This window comes from Mustela erminea, chromosome 14 (genome assembly GCF_009829155.1).
Source record: "Mustela erminea isolate mMusErm1 chromosome 14, mMusErm1.Pri, whole genome shotgun sequence".
Lineage (NCBI taxonomy): Eukaryota > Metazoa > Chordata > Mammalia > Carnivora > Mustelidae > Mustela > Mustela erminea.
The window spans coordinates 4,664,564-4,686,640 of record NC_045627.1 but is presented as its reverse complement, the minus strand read 5'-3'; the positions used below and the strand labels follow the sequence as shown (position 1 = coordinate 4,686,640).

General features: G+C 48.3%; 1 protein-coding gene across 9 annotated transcripts in view; it reads left to right on the top strand.

The window, feature by feature from the left end:
* SIPA1L2 (signal induced proliferation associated 1 like 2) overlaps positions 1–22,077 on the top strand; it is a 216,649-nt gene that overhangs the window by 171,551 nt on the left and 23,021 nt on the right. For 7 of the 9 annotated variants that reach the window (XM_032313305.1, XM_032313306.1, XM_032313307.1 and 4 more), the window contains 8 exons: positions 863–1,120; positions 3,053–3,148; positions 4,693–4,793; positions 5,160–5,263; positions 7,178–7,566; positions 14,039–14,263; positions 17,039–17,189; positions 18,886–19,105. In XM_032313305.1, the coding sequence (XP_032169196.1) occupies positions 863–1,120; positions 3,053–3,148; positions 4,693–4,793; positions 5,160–5,263; positions 7,178–7,566; positions 14,039–14,263; positions 17,039–17,189; positions 18,886–19,105 (1,544 nt within the window). The remainder of the gene's footprint in view (positions 1–862; positions 1,121–3,052; positions 3,149–4,692; positions 4,794–5,159; positions 5,264–7,177; positions 7,567–14,038; positions 14,264–17,038; positions 17,190–18,885; positions 19,106–22,077) is intronic. The other 2 variants (XM_032313308.1, XM_032313311.1) reach the window with 1 other exon arrangement.

Here is a 22,077-nt window from a genome sequence, read left to right as displayed (position 1 = left end):
AGAGTATGAGCAAGCTTCTGTGTTGACTCTGGAACATCCGGGGAGAGACACCCCTCAATCAACATGGTAACCAGGGTGATGTGCCCTGGTGCTCAGACTTGAAACTTACCCAGGCATCCGTGCGCTTGCCGTACTGTGCCAGCTGGTGTCCCAGGCTCTTTTTGGTCAAGCTAATAGTGCTATTTGCACTGTGTAACTAATGAGAAACTTGAGAGAGATCTGGCTTAAATCACAGTGTGAGGCTGACTGGTCTCCCGTTCCTGACTGCTCCCCGAAGCACATGAGAGTGTGCTCCAGCACGTCCCGTTTGGGGGACTGGAACTCTAGTTCAAGAGAGCGACCATAGCAGCTAAGAACCCCACTTTGACCAGATGGGCGCTCTGCTTTCCCCTTGACTGTGATGGCATTTACTGCTTTTGTTTCTCACTTTTCTCAGACTCCGTAGAAAAGGTGACCTGTGATGTAATTCCTAGTTCTATAACTGTCCTTCTTTTGAATCTGTTCAGATCGTATGGGAGGCATTTTTAATATGTTGAAATTTGTTCATTGCCCTCTGTTCAGTGTGTATGATTTCCATGTATGCAACTTGGTTGAAAGGTATTTGGGTGTAAGAAGTTTGCAGACGACCCAGAGAGACAGGATATATGCACGCGATGCCTAAAGCAATAGCTTGTCATTTACCAGAGCCATAAGCCTGATCCTGGATGCTGCTGGTTCCTGTTGGGTCATAGACAGAGTCCCCATAAGCCAGGGATGCTCCTGGGGGTGCCTGGCTCTCCTCCGTGGTCTGGAAGCCCTGAGCAGCTGCGCCGATGGCTCAGCACCGAGCCCCCCTACCCACCCGCTCTTCTCCGCCCAACAGAGGGTGTTCCGAGCTCTGCCGGATCCCCATGGTGGAGTACAAATTGGACAGCGAGGGTACCCCGTGCGAGTACAAGACGCCCTTCCGGAGGAACACCACGTGGCACCGCGTGCCCACCCCGGCCCTGCAGCCCCTGGCCCGGGCCTCCCCCGTGCCCGGCACGCCCGACCGACTGCCGTGCCAGCAGCTGCTCCAGCAGGCCCAGGCTGCCATCCCTCGGAGCACCTCCTTCGACCGGAAGCTGCCGGATGGCACCAGGTAAGGCCTTTCCTCCGGGACCGCCCTTGCGAAACTCTGGGGCTTGAACTTGACATTACAGGGAGGACCTCCTTTCTTGGCTTGTTTCCGAGTTCACTTGTTATGCACCAGCTGGCAGGAGGGGCGTCAGGGCAGGCCCCAGATGTGCTCGTGCTTGGGATCCGTCTCATACCTCACCCAACGGGGCTGCCCCAGGCCAGCCCACCGGGGCCGCGCCTTCCCCTCTCCTGGTCCTCCCGGTCACCTTGCTCCCTACACCGGGACAAGACACCCGAGAAGGGATTCTTCTTAGATATGTGCAGGTGGTTTTGAGTATAAATAAAACTGCAGAATCAGTGACCAAATCCCATCATCCTGATGTGTATAGTATTTTAAGAGGTCCCGAGATCATTAGCATTTCCATGCTTTTTTTTTTCTTATTTTAAGCAAACCGAGTGAAGTTTAAAATTAATTTTTCTTTTTTTTTTTTTAAGGTTTATCTATTTATTTTAGAGAGAAAGAGATAGTAGGGAGAGGGGCAGAGGGAGAGAATCTTCAAGCAGACTCCCCCCTGAGCAGGGAGCCCACATGGGGCTCAACCTCACAACCCTGAGACCATGACCTGAGCCGAAACCGAGAGTCGGACACTCAAATGACCGAGCCAGCCAGATGCCCCTAAAATTAATTTTTCAATGAGAAGATGCTCTTGTTTAAAAGTGCATGTGTGGCATTAGAAGCTGGTGAGAATTTGGGGGGCGTAATTCATAGTAGGTAGTTTTAAGTGAATGAAATGGTAAATACGTCTTGTTAATTGCAGCTGCTTTTTATTTTCGCTTTTTTGTAACTTATGGGCCATGGAGACACGGTGAGTTTCCGCAAACTGGTTTGCCAGGCTCTGGTCTCCTAAAGCGTTGGCAGCACGGGCGCTGGGCCAGGCTGCTGACCCGGTGCCTGCTCACCGCGGCTATTACTCACGCTCTCTCCCCCTCCAATTTCCTCATCTGATAAATAAGCTTAGTAATAGTAGAGACCTCTGCAGAGCATTACGAAGGTGGACTCAGTATTTGCAAACTGCTTCCAGAACCATTCGCGGCACGTAGTAAGGCTGTATAGGATTACCAACAGTAAGATTAAAACGTGAGGTCTTTCTCTGCTTTCTCCAGTCTGTTCTTGACAGGTCAAATGCAGAAACGGCATTCCTTTAACTTGACATTAAATCATCTCGGCTCTGGGTCTCCTTTCCCAGAGGTCCGCTGAGTTTATAAACTCCCCATATTCAAAGAAGCACACATAGGTAGCTCACGGGAGGGGTCTGCGGGGTCCGCAGAGCCTCCCTTAGTAAAGTAAAATTTAGTGAATTATAGGGGGGATTTTTAAAAAAAAGACCTGGAGGGTTCTAGCAGCAAAATGGAAACTTGGCAAGCCCGTCTTTATCAAATGGGTTCTCATGAGTATTACTTATTTCTGTGTGTCTGAAATAAATAGGATTGCATCCAATGGATGTGTGAAAATAAATGGTTTTGACAAATTTAGAGTTCTTTCTCTGCATGGGTTTTAAATACAAGACGAAAACATGCCTTGCGTTAAGTTTTCATTGAGCAAGTAATAGTAACGTTTTCGTAATTCTGGATTCTGGTGGGTTCTCTCGTGGTTCTTCCATATTTCACTGGAGTCGTCACGGAGCTTTAAATCTCCAGAGAGTGACGGCTTATTCCTGCCCCATCCCTTTCCTGTAATAAGCTGCCAACCGTGAGCCACCCGCTGTCTCTGGCATCTCCCGCATCTCCCGTTCTTGGTCTGTCGGTCCAAAGTGCATTCCGTTTCATTCTGCGATGTGTATTTATTTCTTCCTTTCCTTTGTTGCTGTCAAATGAGTTTATTAGTAAAGAGGGACGGGCCGGGTCCCCACGTGGACACCCCGCAGATACGTTGCTACCCTGTTAATGATTCTAGTCACCATTTCAGAAGTTCGCCCAGCAACCAGTCGTCCTCCAGCGACCCCGGGCCTGGCAGCAGCGGACCCTGGAGACCACAAGCGGCGTATGACGGGTACTGTTCAGTTCTCCCTCATTGCTGGCCCCTGGGAGGGACCTGGTCAGGGGCTCACACAGAAGCATTTACCGTGTGCTTGCTGTATACGAAGCCATTTGGGGGATGAAAAAATGGCAGACAGGCTTTTAATAAGTCCCTATCCAGGCCAGAAAGCTCATCGTTCCTATGCACATAGAGCTTGTTTGTCTGTTTTCGGAGCCTGCCTGTTTTTTTCATGTGAATAAGGAAAGTCGTTCTGAAAAATGAAGGATTTGGGGACTCTACAGTCAGTACCCCTTGGGAGTTGTCCCCTCACTTAAACTGCTGACGAGGGATAAATTCACAGCCTCTCTGGGAAGTGCATCTTCTCTGAAACACAGACCCAGATCGGAAAAGGCAGGTTTAGCATTTGGCCGTCTTTTCATGCCTCCTGTTTGAGAACAGCAGAAGGTGCCTCATACATCCGGATGAGGACCGTCCCTTGGAGTGTGTGCCTGAGTGTCATGTCCAAGAGCCAGCAGCTCAGGTACAGCCTGAGGACACTTGGGGACACAGAGATGCTGAACTGACAGATGCAGCAACTCACGAGAAACCTTCACAACTTCTGGGAGGAGAAGGTGCTCCCGGCCACATTATTGCCCTATATTGCTTTTAATTGGGTCTGGAGACGAGACCTGGGCCAGGTCAGACGAGAAGGGTCTCCCACGGGAACAGCAGCTTTCTGTTACCGCTTTCACAGGTGCAGAGGGAAACGTCTCTTCCTGGATCCCGCTTCCCCCTGGTCTGGGCTTAGAAGTGGATATTTGCAGTCAGTTACATGTGTGTCCCTTCCTTAGGTAGTCGATGGAGTTCTTAAAAAGAACTTGACGTTTTTCTCAGTCGAGTTGCATTTGGAAAGTGGAAGGGATTTTTTTTTTTTTTTTTTTTTTTTTTTTTTTTTTTTTTTTTTGTATCAGTGGAAAAACCATCCCTGTCTTTCTTTTGCAAACAAGGATCTGTCATGGAATCCTGTAGGAGTCACTTAGAGATAGGAAGAACTTTCCTGGGATTTCTTTCCTTTTTAAGATTGTATTGACCTATGTGGGGTTTTCATAAAACGGAGTCCACCTAGATGTCGTCTCAAGCCAATCAATGGACTTTCTTTTCCTTAAAAAATTGGACATAAGGAAGTATCAGGGCCCAAGAGAAAATAAAATGAAATGAAACCGTAGCAGTGAGCTCCTCCTTGGCTTCCTGGGGACAGGACAGCTCCTCTGACCCTGGACAGCTCTCCAGCCTCCTGGGATCGGCAGCCCTTTTGTGTCTACACGTGGCTGTCACCCAGGTGCCTCTGTTGAGCCAGGGGGGAAACGAGAGTCCCCGGTTCCAGGTGCTGAAGCTTCCCTGGCAGGGTTGGGCCGGCAGACAGTGGCCCTTCCGTTTGCCAAAAGCAGCCTCTGCTGCGGGGCTTCCCTGGGACGGGCCCGGCGGGAGCAGCACAGGGGGCGGGGGACACACGGGGTTGGGGGGTGCACCCAGGGGACACCCGGCGAGCAGGCCACTCAGCTCTGTGCTCTTTGCAGATGCCATTCTCCTCTGCTGCTCGAGCACCAGGGCGCGGGCCCTTTGGAGTGTGAAGGAGCCAGGGAGCGAGAGGACAGCCTGGACGGAAGCAGGCACCTGGGTAATGAGACACGCGGCTCCGCAGCTGCCCAGCCCTTCTGTCCTGCTCCCTCTTTCCTCCCATTTGTCCTTCATTCCTGCCTTCGTCCCGTTGGTCAGCACCGTCCTGCCACAATGCCCGTGCGGTTCATGGGGGATGTGGTCGTGAGTCACGGTACTGGTGGTACCGACGGAAATGGAACATGAGCTTTGTGTGAGTTGTTTTGTGGACACTCAGGGGATATCCACTGGTGAGACCAGAGTGTTCCAGAACCACAGTCCTGTTCATTTCCCCCAGACCATTTCGTCGTCCGGCGTCTGTGATTGCTTTGCTCTTTTGTCAACACAACAAATTAGATATTCAGCTCTTCTCTTCTTCATGTGACAGAAACCAAATGGCATGGCCCGCCCTCCAAAGTCCTGAGTTCCTATAAAGAAAGAGCCCTGCAGAAGGACGGCAGTTGCAAGGACTCCCCCAATAAGCTCTCCCACGTAAGTCCTCCCTTCTTGGGCTACCCTCTTGCGTGGCCATACTGAGCCATCTCAGCACACAGCGGGAGCCGTTCTGGCAGGGACTTTCAGTAGAGGCGAGGTAAAAATAAAGAGAGACGTTAAGTTCCTTTTTTTTTCCTCCTTGATTTATAAAGAACCTCCAAGAGAGGCCACACCATAAATTATTGGCAAAACCAAGATTATATCCTCAGCCTTTTGATCCTTGGTACCCAGTGTAATAGTTACTAAATCAGAGTCCTGTTTTTAATCTGTGAACGGTTCACTCCCTTGTGGGCATTACCTGGTGGGCTTGGCCAGAAACCGGGAGGCGGTGTGTTTGTGTGGCCGGAGTGGCTCTGCCCGCAGCTGGCCCCTCGCTGTCCAGTTCCTGATGGTCCGCGGTAACGCTGGCAGGTGCTGACTAAGGCGCAGGCTGCACTCCAGCCATGCCCGGCGCGTGGTTCTCAGTCATTGGCACACGGGGTATCAGTTACTCATTTACTCCTCACCCGCTGGGGCAGCCTCCCAGGCCACCGTCGCTCCACGAGGCACAACTTTCTATCGAACGTGAAAACACAAATTGTGGGTCATTGCCAATAAAGCCAACGGTTTTGAAAACTTGCAGGTGAAGAAATTTTATCATTTCCTAACTTCATTGCTTCTTCCCCTCTTCTTCAAGAGGCCTTAGCAAGCTCCACAGCCGGGGACTCGGGAACACATGCGACGTTCCTCCCCTTCGTGCTGTGGGGCCCTTGTCTTGAGTCAGCCTTACAGCAGCCCTAGAATTCCACCTTGACAAGTCTCAGCGCTGGTTTAAGCAAAGGAAGGCAGGGGTGGGCGTAGGCCCGGAGAGTATCGTGTGTGCTGCGAAGGTCAAGGGCAGGGGGCATGTGTAGAGCTGACAGGGCGACGACGTGAAGAAGAAACTCCAAGGCGCTCGACGGCAGGTCAGGGCACAACTTGTACTCATGATCCCACCCATTGCTGGGGCTTCCAAGGTTCCCAGGCTGTGCGGAGCCACCGTGTCTGTAGGGGACCCGTCAGAGGGGACCTCTTTTGTCTTCCGAGGACCGCAGAGAGAGCCCTGCTCATTAGCACCTGGGGCACCCGGTGACTTGGGCTCTCTCAGAGAAGTCACTTGTACTTACAATGCACTTTGTGGCTGCAGGACGTTAGAGAGTATTATCTTGCTGGGCCCACAGATTAATCCTCCGAGCTCAATGCTGGGAGAAGAGAGAAGGGCTAAGTGACAAGACGATATTGTGCTGCTGGGATTCAAACCCAAGTCCTCTGTCCACACCCAGGGCTGGCACTGTAATTAGTCACAGGAGAATTTTTTTAAAGATTTTATTTGTTTATCTGACAAACAGAGGTCACGAGTAGGCAGAGAGGCAGGCAGAGAGGCGGTGGGAGGAAGCAGGCTCCCTGCTGAGCAGAGAGCCCAGTGTGGGGCTTGATCCCAGGATCCTAAGATCATGACCTGAGCCAAAGGCAGAGGCTCAACCACTGAACCACCAGGTGGCCCAGGAGAATTTTCTTGATAAAAAGCTGCTCTCCCCCCTTTATTTAATTTTCCATGTGCTTTCTCAGTTTGTACATGTGTTGGTTATTTTCTGGCTATGACACTGTGGTAATATTTCCGTGCTCCAGGCACAAATCATTGAACAGAGATTTGAGAAGATTCCTATTTAACTTTAAATGAATTATGAGAGGAGTTAGGAATCTGGGACTTCTACATCAAATCAGAATTTTTTTTTTTTTAAAGTGAGTTATCTCCTTGCCTTTCTCCTAGTAGAAAGGGCTCAGGTGCGATCCTCTGGTCTGTAGCTTTGGGGGTCTGGGTGAGACTAACCGTCTTCATAAAGAAGCAAGGTAGGGGCTCTTGTCTGAAGCCTTTCCATTCCTCTTCCCAAGATTGGAGACAAAAGTTGCTCCAGTCACTCCAGCAGCAACACACTCTCCAGTAACACGTCCAGCAACAGCGATGACAAGCACTTTGGGTCTGGGGACCTTATGGACCCGGAGCTGCTGGGGCTGACCTACATCAAGGGGGCCTCCACGGACAGCGGCATCGACACGGCCCCCTGCATGCCCGCCGCCGTCCTGGGCCCCGTGCACCTGGCGGGCAGCAGGTCAGTGATCCACAGCCGGGCCGAGCAGTGGGCCGACTCCGCCGACATCCCGGGGCCCGACGACGAGCCGGCGAAGATGTTCACGGTGCACAGCTACGCGCCGGCCATCTCGGCGGGCAGCGCGGCCGACGGCAGCATGGGGGACCTCAGCGAGATCTCGTCGCATTCCAGGTCAGTGCCCCGGGGGTGCCCCCGGGTCCCACGGGGGTCGGGGGGGGGCCCGAAACGGGAACAGCGAGGTAGCCTGTCACCGGGCCGCCCAGCCACCGGACTTCTAGTGAAGTGCTGGTATCAGAAGTGTGATCGGGAGATTTGCATAGCAGGCGGCTGTGACTTGACTTCTTCATTCAGCCGCAGAGAGAGCTACACACAGGTAGGAAGTGCTCCAGTCAGGCCACTGACCTCTCTCTCCCAGTTTAATCGGTTCCTACAAGGAACCGATTGTAGGAGAAGTGGACAGAAGCTGGATAGTATTCTGGTTGCAGCGCTGGTAACCTGGGGAAGGGGGTCCACGTTGTCTGCACGTAGCTCCCTCCGATGAGGGCGGTGCCCGTAGCTTCTTTGTTCCAAAGGCCCCCTTACCAAACGGGGGTACCTGAGGTCTGAGAGTATGTTCAGATCATCAGTTCAGTATTTTTTTTTTAATAAAGACTAACTAAATTTACAGGAAGTGTTTTCCAAGTAGATGTTTAACATCAAGTTCGAAGTAGTTTTATACTCTTCTGTGATGTATGTCTGTACAGTGGTTTTAAAACCCCTTGATCATTTGTGATTTCTGCTGTCAGAGACGAGACAGAAATCCGTATTTGTTCAGGGTTGGTGGTGGACAGAAGTTAACCCCTACACACCGACCACCCTAGAATTTCCCTTCTTGTCTGCGAGGCTTCCTAACTCAGCTCCCGGGTACTGTCGGGCTTTTCCCCACAGCCCTTCTCAAGGCCACCCCTGCCCGCCGGAACTTCTCCCTTCCTCCCACAGTCCCTGTGGGGACTTCGTGGGATCTCGGCTTGAAGCCACGAGGGGCAACCCCCTATGCAGCCAGCGGGCAGGGACAGGAGGGATCCGCAGGCCTGTTCTCAAAGCCAATGTGCAGAACGTTTCAGCTCTCTGCCCTGGATGTCAGAGGAGGTCACTTCTGTGAGCCTCGCACACGCGCGTGTATATTCACTGCCGCTGTTGCTCTTTTCTTGTCCTGTGGCTCCCCCTTCATCAGTGTCTTACTGACCATCTGTGTCACTTGAGGGCATTCATGTCACAAGTCAAACTCCCCACTAAGCGTTTCACACGACATAGGCAGTACTTTAGCTCCTATGATGGAAAGGTCTAGAACTGTCAAGGTTCTTCTGCTTGCAGCTATGTGATAACCCCCCAAGACTGTCAGCTCCCATCTTAAAGCTCCACATGATAGCCCCTGAAGTCTCAGGGGTTGCCTCCTGGTCCAAGATGGCCATGTCACCTGCAGGCCCCCTGAGCCCACACCCCAGTGTCCACAGGAAGAAAGTGTGGCCCTTCTCCAGTTTCAGCCAAAACTCCATCACCGCCATCTCCTACATTCCCTCCTCACGTCCTCTTGGCCTTACCACTGTGATATGGGGTTCCACTGTCTGAGGAAAGCAGTACCCCCCACCTCACTAGGCCCGTACCATGAGGTACTGTACCTCATGCAGCTGAGGCGTGGTAAAGACAGCTGCTTTCCCAGAAGAAAATCAGGGTGTTGTTCCACCAGGAGAAGGGGGAGCAGGTGCCAGACAGGGGAATCGTAAGGATCCCCCCACACTCAGTCTCCTGTTGGGGCACGGGGAGCTTAGAATGTGGAGATTATTTTCTAAAATAGATGTTCTTACTACTGTTTACTGGTTCTCTTGAATAGTTTCACTAGAAATATGTTTAGTGATGAATAACATATAATACAGACGTACTGGCAAGGACTTTGGTTACCTGCATGATTCCTGTCCAACTTCCGGAACACTTGGAAACCGGACATACTATAGAAATCCCCTTAGGATGTTATACCCTCCTAATGTCTTGTTCAGAGTCTATGGTTTGATAAAACAGCTGACTTCAGGATCCCTGGTTAGACAAATGTAATGGGCATCGCAAATAGAATTTTGTAGCACTGTTATGGGAAATTTCTGCGGAAGCCGCTTGGAGGACACGTTCGTTTATAAATAGAGGCAGGGATATTTATAGGCCTTTGAAGGAGATTTTCTTGAATACCTTACCCATTCATTAAATTAATGGGTGATGCTATTAGAAACTATATAAAAGTGGGAGATTGAATTTCTGATTGATTGTGCTTTTTTCTACCACTTGAAACTGAATGTGTGCACAGCTGTTGGGGAGATGATATCTGCTGAGGGGCTGGAATCCTTTACCACAGGGCTGGGGTTTTCTTGTGGTTCTTAGCGGACAGGGACTCTGAAGCCGCATTTCAGCTTACACTGTAGGCTTTTGCTCAGTATGAAATTCAGTCATTGAATTGAGTCTTTGAATCCTTCCTCCTGTCTGTCCCCTGACCTGTGTAGGAGGACTAGAGAGAATAAAACTTAAAGTATCTTGAAGTTTTTTAAAATATTTAAAAACTTTAAAGATTGCTATGTGTATGTATGTATAAAATACTTTATCTTGAAGTACTTGAAGCATTAAATATATCATACTTTACATGCAAAATGTTTGCAGTAAGATTTGAAATCTCTGCAGGTTGAGGTAAAAGGAATTTTGCTCTTGAAAACGTCTGTCAGATTCTCCAGACCCTGAAGGGCCAGTATCCCAACTGGTCTCCGCATGTCTGTGACGACAAACCACCAGCCCCCTGCGCTCCTCTCCTGTCTGTGTTCGAGCTGGGGCGTGGTCACCCGGGAGCTGAGGCCTGGTGCCCACGGGCCACACTTGTGACTGGGAGTAGCCCAGGTGGCAGAAGGAGCGAATGAACTCGTTGTAGGGGCTGACCCCAGGGCCGACCTCCCTGGATGAGGTCCCACCCCCGCCCCCACACACTCTAGATATGCCATCCCCTGTCTGCCTTTCTGGTTAGCACTCACTCCTGGCTGAAATGGTTTGTGCCTTCTGTACATCTCCCGGCACAAGGCTGTAGCTTCCCAGTGCCTTCCTGGGGCATCCCGGAGGCTGGGAGGCACTTGGCCTGTCTTGTGCACTGCCTGCACTTCTCTTCACATGGTGGCCTTGGACTCCTTGGGATACGATGGAGGGCGTACAGGGCAGCGTGCTTGGTAAATGCTTACTGACTGAGTTCACAAACCCGCTGGGGGGTTTCTCTGGAGAAGTGGGAGGCACGTGGGATCCACAGGTCCCGGGTCTAATTTTCAGGAGTGCAGATCACTGCATGGCCTGCTCTGGTACCGCCAGCCCTACCAGTCCCAGAGCCCACGCCATGCTCCCCAGCGGCTGTCTGAGAGGAAAGCATGCACAGAGTTGTGTGTGTGGTAGGATTCCAGGACTGGGCCGAGGGACACGGGGGACGTCAAACTCTTTAAGACTAGCTTCTGTGGTGGGTGGAGGGGTGCGCGGGAGTCATCCAGAAAGCCAGACAAGCACCGGATGCAGCTTGCTGTCTCTGCTGCTCAGACCTTTAGTTCAGGAGCCCCTCCCCTCTTTTTTTTTCCTTGCTGTGAAGGCAGGTCACTTAGTAAGCGCCCAGAACCCAAAGCAGGACCGTATCAGCCTAACCAAGGTTTTGCAAAGTGTAATGAAGCAAGTGCAGAAAATAATAATAATTTCATGTTCTGGCCTCTCCTACAGAAGGGCTCATGTTAACTCTTGTTTACTGTTATTCATGCCCTTTCCTTAGTGGCAGTGATCGGAAGTTGGGGGTGAAACTGGAAAGTAAGAATTTTAGTCTAGAAGGGAAGGATTCATGAAAAGCTTCCTGCCAACATTCTGGAATATCTACCCATTTCAGGGGAAACCTTTATCATGACGTTTCTGCCCTTAAGCCTAGAGTCCTGCCCTATTGCTCATCAAATCGATCCAGCAAATTTGTTCTTGGAGTTTAAAAGTTTATTTATTTTCTTTAGTAACCTTTATACCCAGTGTGGGGCTCAAACCCACGACCCCAAGATCTTTTTAGAGTTTCAGGTTACATTTTTTACTCTTGGGGTACAAGACAGTTTTAATCAAGTCTGAATTAGCAAAACAACTTTTGTAAAATGAATGGGAAAGCACATAACCGTTTCTGACTGCTGTCCTTATTCACGGTACATCCTCCAGAGACATCATCTTGGTCATTGCAGCAGGGAGTGTGAGTGGCTTATGCAGCATGTTAACCTTCCCAGACCTGGGAAACTCTGAGACTTTAACGGTAAAACATCTCAGGGATAATCAAAGGCTTCAAGGTACATGATACTTCTGAGTAGCTAAAGTCAACGCACAATCCTTCACTGGGCTCCGAATGGAGAAGCTAGTGCCATAAGTATTTCTGGGATTAATGTGTGATTCCCTGAGTGTGATCATCATGTTATTACCATGTGAATAACAGTACCCTGTGAATAAAAGAAGGAGAATATCCTTCTTTTTTATGGACTTACTCTGAAATGCGGGAGTATGATGTCATGAAGCATGCAACTGATTCTCAAATGGTTCAGAGAAGAATATATAGACAGAGGAATAATGCAGATATAGCAAGGTATTAACAGTTAGTGGCTGTAGATGAACGATAGATAGGTGTTTTGCTACTGTTTTTATACCTTATCCCCAGATCTGAAGTTTTTCAAAAATAAGCAGCTTACGGGGACAACATGTGGGCCTTCAGACTTCATGGCCCAGATGTAGAGCTTTCATTTTGGAAGGTGACTCCCGGGTGTGTACCCAGTAAATGGAAAGAGTTCACTAGCTCCCTTGTCCTTGCTGCTTCCCTGGGTGGCCCTGGGCATGGGAAGGCAGGACAACGTCTCCCCCCAGGGTCTGCAGTCTAGAGCCCAGAACTGAAGTTGCTTTGAGTCCCACGCAGGAATGCCAGACCTTCATAGTTGTAAATGAGTTGTTTTATTTCTTTTGTTCGTGTGTTTAATTTTTCCATTTACCGCAGCGTCTCCAGCTATGTAAACCCTCAAAAATGAGTTGGTTTATTTTGTTACCCTATTTCCTTTTCAACGTTTCTAACAAGTCCATTTTAATAGCCATTCTTAATTTTGGACTTTTTTTTTTTTTTTTTTCCCCTACTGCCTGCATCGAAGGATACTTGCTTGATTATGTAGGTTTTCAGGAAGGTAGGTGCTTCTCAGGGGCTCCGGAATAAGGCTATAGTTCATCCTACCAGGAGGCCTACCCTAATTTAAACATTTACATTTTTTCGTGTTTGTAAAGTAATCCCCTGATCTCTGTTCTTGCTCATTTTTTATAAGACATTCTATTGTCAGTCTTCCTGAAGTAAAAAAGGTCTTTAGGCTTTTATATTTCTGCATGTGGTTATGCAGTCAGTGGGGAGTCCTTCTGGCCTTAGTTTAATCACTGACTTTAAAAATTTTGTGTTGTTTTGTTTTGGGGTTTGCATCACTTAAATTTTATTTTGTGGCCGTTATAGTGTGCGGTCATATGGCAAACACGCACACAGCCACCAGATGCAGAATTGGCATTTCTCTGTCAGAAGATCCCTGTGTCCTGCACACCCACAGCCCCTTCCCTTCTTCCTCAGTAGCCACGAACTCACTTTCCTGATCCTTTCTCCCCTCACATCACCTCGTTGTTTTACTAACTGAATATGCTGTGTTTCTGACCAACGCCATTTTGCCTGTTTATAAACTTCCTTTAAAAATGGAATCACACTTGACGCATTCTTCATGACTTGCTTCTTTCGCTACACGGTGTCTGTGAGGCTCGCCCGAGTTGTTTGTGGGCTTGGTTCATTATTCATGGTGCATCCCCTTTATCCGTTCTTGTTTAATGATTGACCGTCTAGTTGGCTACTGATGATCGAGGTGGCGCCATTGGGGACCTACTACGATCAGTCCTCCTGTCCGCACTGCTGCCTGTTTCCAGTCGCACCCATGCAGGGGTCTCTCTGTGGTGTCCACTGAGGAGCGGAATTGCTGGGTCACATGCTGTGCCCCACATGCCTTCGCAGGTCACGCTCCACCTGCCTTCCAGACTGTCTGACATGCTTTTCTCCCCTACCAGTGCTGGGACAGCACCCATGGCTCCCCAGCCCAGCCAACACTGGACACTCACTGTCCGATGGTCCCGTGTTTGCCCGTGTGGCCAGTGTGCCGTGGTACTCTGTTGCGCTTTGTGTTGCCATTTTCCTGGCAGCCACTGAGATTAAGGACCTTCTTTGGGGTTTCCCACCTTTTGAAGCATCAGTATAAATATGTTACTTGTGTTTCTCTCTGATTTTCTTCCAATTTTTTTTTTTTTAAGATTTTATTTATTTATTCAACAGAGAGATCACAAGTAGGCAGAGAGGCAGGCAGAGAGAGAGGGGGAAGCAGGCTCCCTCCTCCAATTGTGTTTAACATGCTTCCAGCCACAGGCATACAGCTTACACATGGGCATCCTTGGCCCCTGGAGGAAGGACGGCTGGGTCTGCCACACTCCCCCAGGGGTAACGCGCCATGCCCCCGAATCCGGAGGCATGTCAGCACTGCCGGAATCTGGTTCTATGACAGCTTTTGTCTGTTTTTCTCCTCAGTGGTTCACACCATTCAGGAAGCCCCTCAGCTCACTGCTCTAAGAACAGTGGGTCTCTGGATACATCCAAAGTCTACATCGTGTCTCACAGCAGCGCCCAGCAGGTCCCCGGGTCCGTGTCCAAGCCCTACCACAGGCAAGGGTCAGTGAGCAAGTACGTCATCGGCTGGAAGAAGTCAGAGGGCAGCCCGCCGCCTGAGGAGCCTGAAGTGGCTGAGTGTCAGGGGTAAGGCGGACGGCGGCTCGGCCCTAGGCAACCTCACGCGTTGCGGGGATCGACTAAGCACGTGTGTTTGTACCCCCTCCACAGAAGTATATTTTCTAAAAGGAGTAATCCGGAAACATCTCTGTAAAACTTCTTAAATGTTCACATTTATGTTTCTCTTTGAGAGTTTTCTCTTTCCTTGACATTTGCATATAAACGCAAAAGAAATTCCTGTTCTTTATTCTTATTTCCAAAAAGCTGCCTGCAGTAGAAGACTCACGGTAATGTGCTATTGATGGTGTGACCCTAGAGCCCGTCTCTAAATAAACAAGTTCAAGGACAATTTGAATTCCCGCAGAGTCCATGAGTGTGTTTCTTTTTTTTTTTTTTTTTTAAGATTTTATTTATTTATTTGACAGACAGAGATCTACAAGTAGACAGAGAGGCAGGAAGAGAGAGAGGGGAGGAATCAGGCTCCCTGCTGGGCAGAGAGCCCAATGTGGGGCTCAATCCCAGGACCCTGGGATCGTGACCCAAGCCGAAGGCAGAGGCTTAACCCACTGAGCCACCCAGGTGCCCCTCCATGAGTGTGTTTCTTAAATTTGTTGTGTAAGTGACATCATCAAAGGAAATGTAGTTTACCTAATTTTAACATGACTTTGGCTTCCCTTTCAGTTGTTAGGTTTTATGGGGACAGGCAGGGAGGGATGTTATGTACCTGTTTGTAAAAAGAAAAACAAAACAACAACAACAACAAAAAAACACTGATAATCCGCTTGACAGGACATGTGGAAATTATGCTGCTGTCTCTTTGAAGAGACAAGTAAAGAAATCACACTTCAAGGATGCAAAGCAAGGCTGGTCAGAGCTATTTCTCTATTCGCTGGCTTATTTTTAAAAGGACAGCCTTAAGAAAAAAAAAACCTCCCATGCACCAGATTATGAGGTCCCCATGTTCAGCTGTGTCCCCATGTCCCATCAGCACCAGGACGCCTGGAGGGTGCCCTGGGGGCTGCGGTGATTTTTAGAGAGCTCCTCTAGATTTTAAGCTTGGTTGGTAAATTAGTATCACTTTTTCTGTTGAAGAATGATCCCACTTCTTAAATAGGGAGAACCTGACACTGCTTTCTCAATTAAAAATCATTTTAGTGCTGAAACTGAAAAATCTTTTTGTTAAAACACACACACACACAAACCATCATGTCAGTAGTTGCAGATGAGTTATTTAGAAAGGAATTTTGTGGTGATAACCATATTTTTTTTACCATAAATGCAAATCCCTAATGATAACATTGGTATTTCTGCCTCCAGAAACCCCCAGAACCCCCCCAGAGTTTGTGCGTTTTAACAGACGGGTTTGATGGCACTTTCAGTCAGAGAAGGGCAACCTCAAGGGCATTGTGAGGAAGGGGTCTGCGGATGTGGGTGTCAGGGCATCACACAAGGGCACTGTCCCAGCCAGGTCTCAGTGTGGCGGGCTGTACCCATCCTGTCGGGGGCGGGGGTTAGGCACCTCCCGACCCCAACCAGCTAAGTCAAGGGCTCCTAAAACAAGGAAACACTCTATTTAATGTGGAAGTGATGAATCTCTCACCCCTGCAGACTGAAAACGCAGTGTCCCACCAGATTACGGGATGATGCTCGGAAAGGGATCAGCCACGTTTACTGTGTTTGTACCCCAGGATTACAGAATATCACTGTCTCATACACAAAATAGAAAACAGGTTATGCCCTCCGGAAGTTCCATGGAATTCAAAAGTTCCCAGTTATCCCTTTAAAACCATACTGTGGAACCCTCACTGATTGAACCTGGCCCACCCCAGAAACAAAGCAGCAGCCGCAGAGACTTCCAGATGACCGTTGTTCATTTTGAGCGTGTCCATGTCAGTTTCTTACCACGGTCATTTCCCAGTGAGCTCTCGCCCTGTGACACGACAGCCCCGCTTCTGCAGTAGAGCCGTCTCAGTGAAGGTGACGGCGCCCGCGGCCCTGAACCTCAGACTCCTGGAGCCTGAGCTCGCAGGTCGTGCGGCAAGGACAGCTCTCACCTCTGCCCACGGTCCAGCCACCAGCGATTCCCGGTGTCCCCAGGAATGTCTGCTTGCTCAGACTGCATGTCCAGAGCAAACCTGTTAAAGATGACTCCCTGGTTTTCTCCCTGGAAAAGAGCTGAAAACAGAAATTCTCTGAGACAGTCTTTTGTTGTCCGTAAATACATCTTTATATCCTGATAATTAAAGGAGACAGCTGCTTGCTTTACCCAAACGGCTTTGTGGAATTGCTGATAATAAAACATGCTTGGCACACGCCCGAATCGATTACTCTTAAACTTCAGGCTCCCTCGGGTGCCTCTCTCCGTGTTGCCAGGGTGAGATGTGGGGGTGTGGCTGTCCAGCCACAAGAGAGAGCCTCTCTCCAGTTTCTAAGAAACACAGGAAGTGTGCCTGCAAAGGACATATGATCATCTCTGATGAATTATTGAAAATGTGTTTTCTGACATGGCCTTTAAAAAAAAAAAAAAAATGAGCTCTATTTTTCTCCCCATCCAGAGCTTCGGGGATCTGATCTCGTTCTGAATTATTCAGAACTCTGACTTTGCAGTTGAGCTCCTTTCACAGATGGAAAATGACGTGGGGGTCTGGCGCAGAGGAGGCGACCATGAACCGACTTAATAATTAAGCTCCGTGTGCGGGAGTCCGCGGTTGTCGAGACGGTGGATTTCAATCCTTCAGGCTTCAGGCACTCGACAGGGAGGCTGACCCTGCTCTTAATTTCCCCTCTGGTTTGTTTCCACAGGCTGTATGGCGAGATGGATCTCTTGTCCACAGCGGCTCGGCAGACCGTGGTGGGGGAGGCTGCTTCAGAAACGCAGCACGTGCTGTCCAAGGAAGACTTCCTGAAACTGATGCTTCCTGACAGTCCCCTCGCGGAGGAGGGACGAAGAAAGGTTAGCGAACTTCCGGGAGGCTTTGAAATGACCAGACGCAATGACGTAGGGTCTGAAGAGACTCAGAAGTTTCAGGAACACCCCCCACCCGCATTCTTTCTCCCTTGTGATTCTGCCCGTTCGTCTGGGCACCACTGACCCTCTTCAGGATTTGTTGTATCGTTTAGCAGAGAGAGCCCGGGAGAGGTCGGAAGGGCAGCTTACTAGCGTGGGTAGAGCGGACAGGGAATCTGGATCTTTTCCCGTCTAATCCCAAGCTTGATCTTGTCCAAATGAAAAAAAAAAAAAAAAAAAAATCAGGCATTGCCATGTTGATTGTGATCAGGGTAAACAGCAAGTCTGTGTGCTTCTCTCTTCCCTATAATAAAACAATACTGCAATTAACCTAATTGTGTTCTTAGAATAACACTCTAATTAGATACTACCTCAAAGCCGCTTTAATCTAATGCTCCTGTAATCATGTTCTGAAGGACCTGCTGGTGTGTGTGAAGAGGGAATCCCAGAAGAAGTCAATCATAATGATTCCCTTTTTTTTTTTCCCTAAACTTGTATCCAGCCGTGTATATGGTACTGTTTAAGCTTGGGTGTAGATTGTTGTACGAGAAGTGCAAATAGCTTTTCTTTTTATAGGAATGAACTTCTCCTTGGTATGTGGGTCTTCCCCTCCCCCCTTCTGAGACAAATCACCTTCTTTTCATGGTGTAAATTTAACTTTGTAGTCTCCACGCATCCAGTTGCCATTCATCAGTTGGACAGGCCTGACAGAATGGAAGGAACACATACAATAGAAATATTTTTAGCCTCCTTGCTGCACTCACAAATGTAAATGTTTAAAAAAAAAAAAAAAACTTCTGCATTTGTTTGATGCAAACACTCTGGCTTTTACTGTTGTTTGTATAAAAAGAATGTGGTTCTGTATGCAGAAGCAGAAGTTGGAAAGTCAGATTCTATTTCATTTTTCTTAAGTATTGGACCACTTGCTTCTTGCGTAAGAATTTTCCTCACCCTCTGTGGGATGATCATTTCACTGGTTCCCTTAAATCTGGTTATGTAGCTCCATTTTTCAACAATTGTAATGGACTTCTGTGGGTGGTGGCTGTTGAGTAGACAAGATTTTCCTGGACTGATAGCATTTTTCTCAAACCTGTTTGCACGGCCTAGAAAGCGACCATGTTCAAAAGTAGTTTTATTACTATTTAGATGGCCTTGAACCTCCCATGCAGTTGATGGGTACAGAAATTGCCTCCTATGAAAATGTACTCATTTCGAATTAAAGTCAAGCCAGCGCTCTGTGTGCTTTTGAATAACTATGCCACAAACTGCAACCTTCTCCAGCTGTGGGAGCTGGTACTGCTCTCAGGTGACAGAGGTTCCATTGAACATTTCAGAACTAATAACACCGTGCATGTCTAATTCATGATAATATTTCTCAGAATGTCAAAGAAGGAAAACATTCAAATCCAATAAATGCACCAGAGCCCTGGTACGTGTGCCTTGATGACCCCCGCGCCTGGTTTAGCGTTGCGGAGCTCATGCTCCGTGCCCGCGTGTCCACCTAGGGAGAACCCAGAGAGCCGAGTGAACGAGGGATGTGTGTGCCGCCCCCCCCCCCCCCCCGGATTGAGTCCGATCCGTTCGGTGCTTTCAACTCTTTCATGTCTGTCTTACCCTTCTCCCGCTACGTTTAAACCCCTAGTTTTCCTTCTACGGGAACCTGTCTCCGCGACGATCGCTCCACCGCACGCTCTCAGACGAGAGCGTGTGCAGCAATCGGAGGGGATCTCCCTTCGGCAGTTCGCGGAGTTCAGTACTGGACCAGGCCCTGCCCAACGACATTCTGTTCAGCACCACCCCGCCCTACCACAGCACGCTGCCCCCCCGGACCCACCCCGCGCCCAGCATGGGGAGCCTGAGAAGTAAGTGCAGGACGGGGGTGGCGGGGGGTGGGGGTCTTCTGTGGGTGTCGGCTTTTCGTGTTGTCTCCTACAGAGGTTTTGGGGGTTTGGTTTATTTTTAAAAATAAATGTATTATTTGGTGTGTCTTCTTTTTATTATTATTATTATTATTATTTTTAATGTGATAAAAAGCACCAGAAAGGACATTTCCTAAAAGTTAAGCAATCCTGGGGCACATAGGTGGCTCGGTCAGTGAAACACTTGCCTTCAGCTCAGGTCACCATCTCAGGGTCCCGGGGTCAGTCCATGCATCGGGCTCCCTACTCAGCAGGGAGCCCACTTCTCCCTCTGCCGCTGCCTCTCCCCTTCCCCATGTGTTCTCTCCAATAAATAAAATCTTTTTTAAAAAAGTTACACAATACTACCTGTTTTGAAGAATATAGAAAACCTTGTGTTAAACATTCTTCTCAAGTAGTGATCGTATGGATATATACATAGCTTTATCTGTTAGCAATTACACTCATAAAAAGTATCTCAAGACCTGATTTTATAAAGAAAAACCTATGGTACAGGAGGTGGATATCCTGGTGGACAGCAAGCAAGCTTGGGAACTTTCTATTTTTGTTTCTTCTTGATATTACATTTTCCGGTGGCGGTCAAGGTGGTAGACGGTGTCAGGAGACCCAGGTCTCCTCTTGAGCATGTCCTGGTGCTCGTCCCTCGGCTCCCCGCATCCGGTTTACTCCGGTTTACTGCTCTCGGACTGACTAGGCAATTTCTGCGTGATTTTCCTTTACACCGTGAAATCTTTGATATTTACATAGTGTCCGTTTCTTATTAATGTGTCAGAGTTTAAGAGTGATAATTTTTTCTTTAACACTGGCTTTATAAATTCCTTCTTTTTCAGAGTTTAATTTATAGTGTACAGGAAGAATGAGGATTTAATCACAAATATATTCATTATCGGGGGGTTTTTTTGGTTTCATCATCATAAAGCATTATCTTTAGAACCAATTTAAACTTCATCACGCACTTAGAAGAAAAGTCCTAATAATGTTTCTTCTGATGTTTCACCTAATTGGAAATGAACCTTGTCTCATAAAATCTTAATCTATTTCTTTAAGTAACATAATATCCTACCTATTATAACGAGTCCATTTGCCTAAATTGAAGAAACCTTTAAACCCCTTCTTGACAATCACATGGAAGGTCAGACCTATCCTAATGCTCTAATAATCCTCTAAATGTTTTTCCTTTTTTGTAAATAGGTTAACTTTAATGTCCTCTTAAAGGCCTTCATAAAATCAGTGAAACTATTTTCTTGCAAATGTGGGTTTTTTTCATTTAAAATGCTTGATGTGCTGCGCGGTCATGAACTCATCGGTGGCCTTTGTATTGCTGTAATTCTCCCGTTGTCCTCCTACCCTTTGCTTGCTTCCATACGAAAGATATGTATCCTTTTTTTATTTTTAGCTCTCCTTTTTTTTTTTTTTTAAGATTTTTTTTTTTTTAAAGATTTTATTTATTTATTTGACAGAGAGAGATCACAAGTAGGCAGAGAGGCAGGCAGGCAGAGAGAGAGAGGACAAAGCAGGCTCCCCGCGGAGCAGAAAGCCAATTTGGGGCTCAATCCCAGGACCCTGAGATCATGACCTGAGCCAAAGGCAGAGGCTTAACCCACTGAGCCACCCAGGCGCCCTTCTTTTTCTTTTTTTAGCTTTTTTTTTTTTTTTTAATGAATTTTTTTTTTAAGAGCAGTTTTAGGTTCACAGCAAGATTTAGCGGGAGGCTCAGGGAGTTCCCATACACCCCTGTCCCCACACGGGCACGACCTCCCTCCCAGTCAACATCCGTCAGCAAGATACATTTGCTAGAGTCCGCAAACCCACAGTGATACATTATTATCTTGGAGCTCGTAGTTTACATTAGGATTCCCTCTTGGTGCTGTACATCCTGAGGGTAAAATGACATGTATCCGCAATTACAGTATCATCCAGAATAATTTCACTTCACCTAAAAATCCTCTGTGCTTTGTCTATTCGTCTCTCCCTCCCCCATACCCCTGGCAACCGCTGATCCTTTTACAGTACCCATTTGCTTGCCTTTTCCAGAATGTCATAGAGTTCTATGGAATCCTACAGTATGTCTTCTTTCCAGACTGGCTCTTTCCTTTGTGTGTTTTCATGGCTTGAGAGCTTGCTTCTCTTTAGTGCTGAGTAATATCCCATCGTCTGGATGGACCGCAGCTTATCTGTCCCTCCGCCGACTTAAGGACTGCGTCCTTTCTTGGTATTTTCGAAGTGTGAACACGAGTAGGATGTGTTACTTATTCACTGTCTGAGTTCAGAACCACCGTACTAGTCCTTGTGGTCCATTTCTCTGGGAAAAGCAGTGAGCAGTGAGTGAAACCTCTGGCAAGGAGGCTTCTCCAGCTTACTTTAGCAGCTCCTCGGGAAAAGCCCTCTTGGTTCAATGAGTGAAATGACAAAATGTCAACAAGGAAGCGGGCAGTAATTTGTGTTGATGTGTCTGACTCCCACATTCACCTGCGTGAATTCACCTTTCTTTTCATCTCCTGGACAGATGGTAGCCATCCTTCCCTGTCTGTGGTTTCGGGCCACTCAGCAGAGCTGTGGTGAGAAGATCTCGCTCTTGGAGAATAGTTTAAAACTGAAACAACGGAAGTCTAGTGAGCAAGAAACAAGGACTCCTAGAGGTTGTCTGGGTGCTTCTCTTAGTTTCTCAGAGACTTAGCTTCATGGGAATGCTTGGAGGAGAGGTCAGTTCTGTCCAGCTTTGGGCACTGGATGGCCAAGGAGCCGGGTGCAAACAGCTAGACAGAAACTCAGGAGGCATCAGTGTTCTTCTGTGAAGCTTGAAACCTTGAGCACTCCTGCATGGGATCCTCAGAGAGGCAGTCTGTCCCCGGTAGAGACTCCGTCCTAATTTGGGGGAAGAATAGCGCAGGGAAAGGGTCAGCAGCTTCATCTCC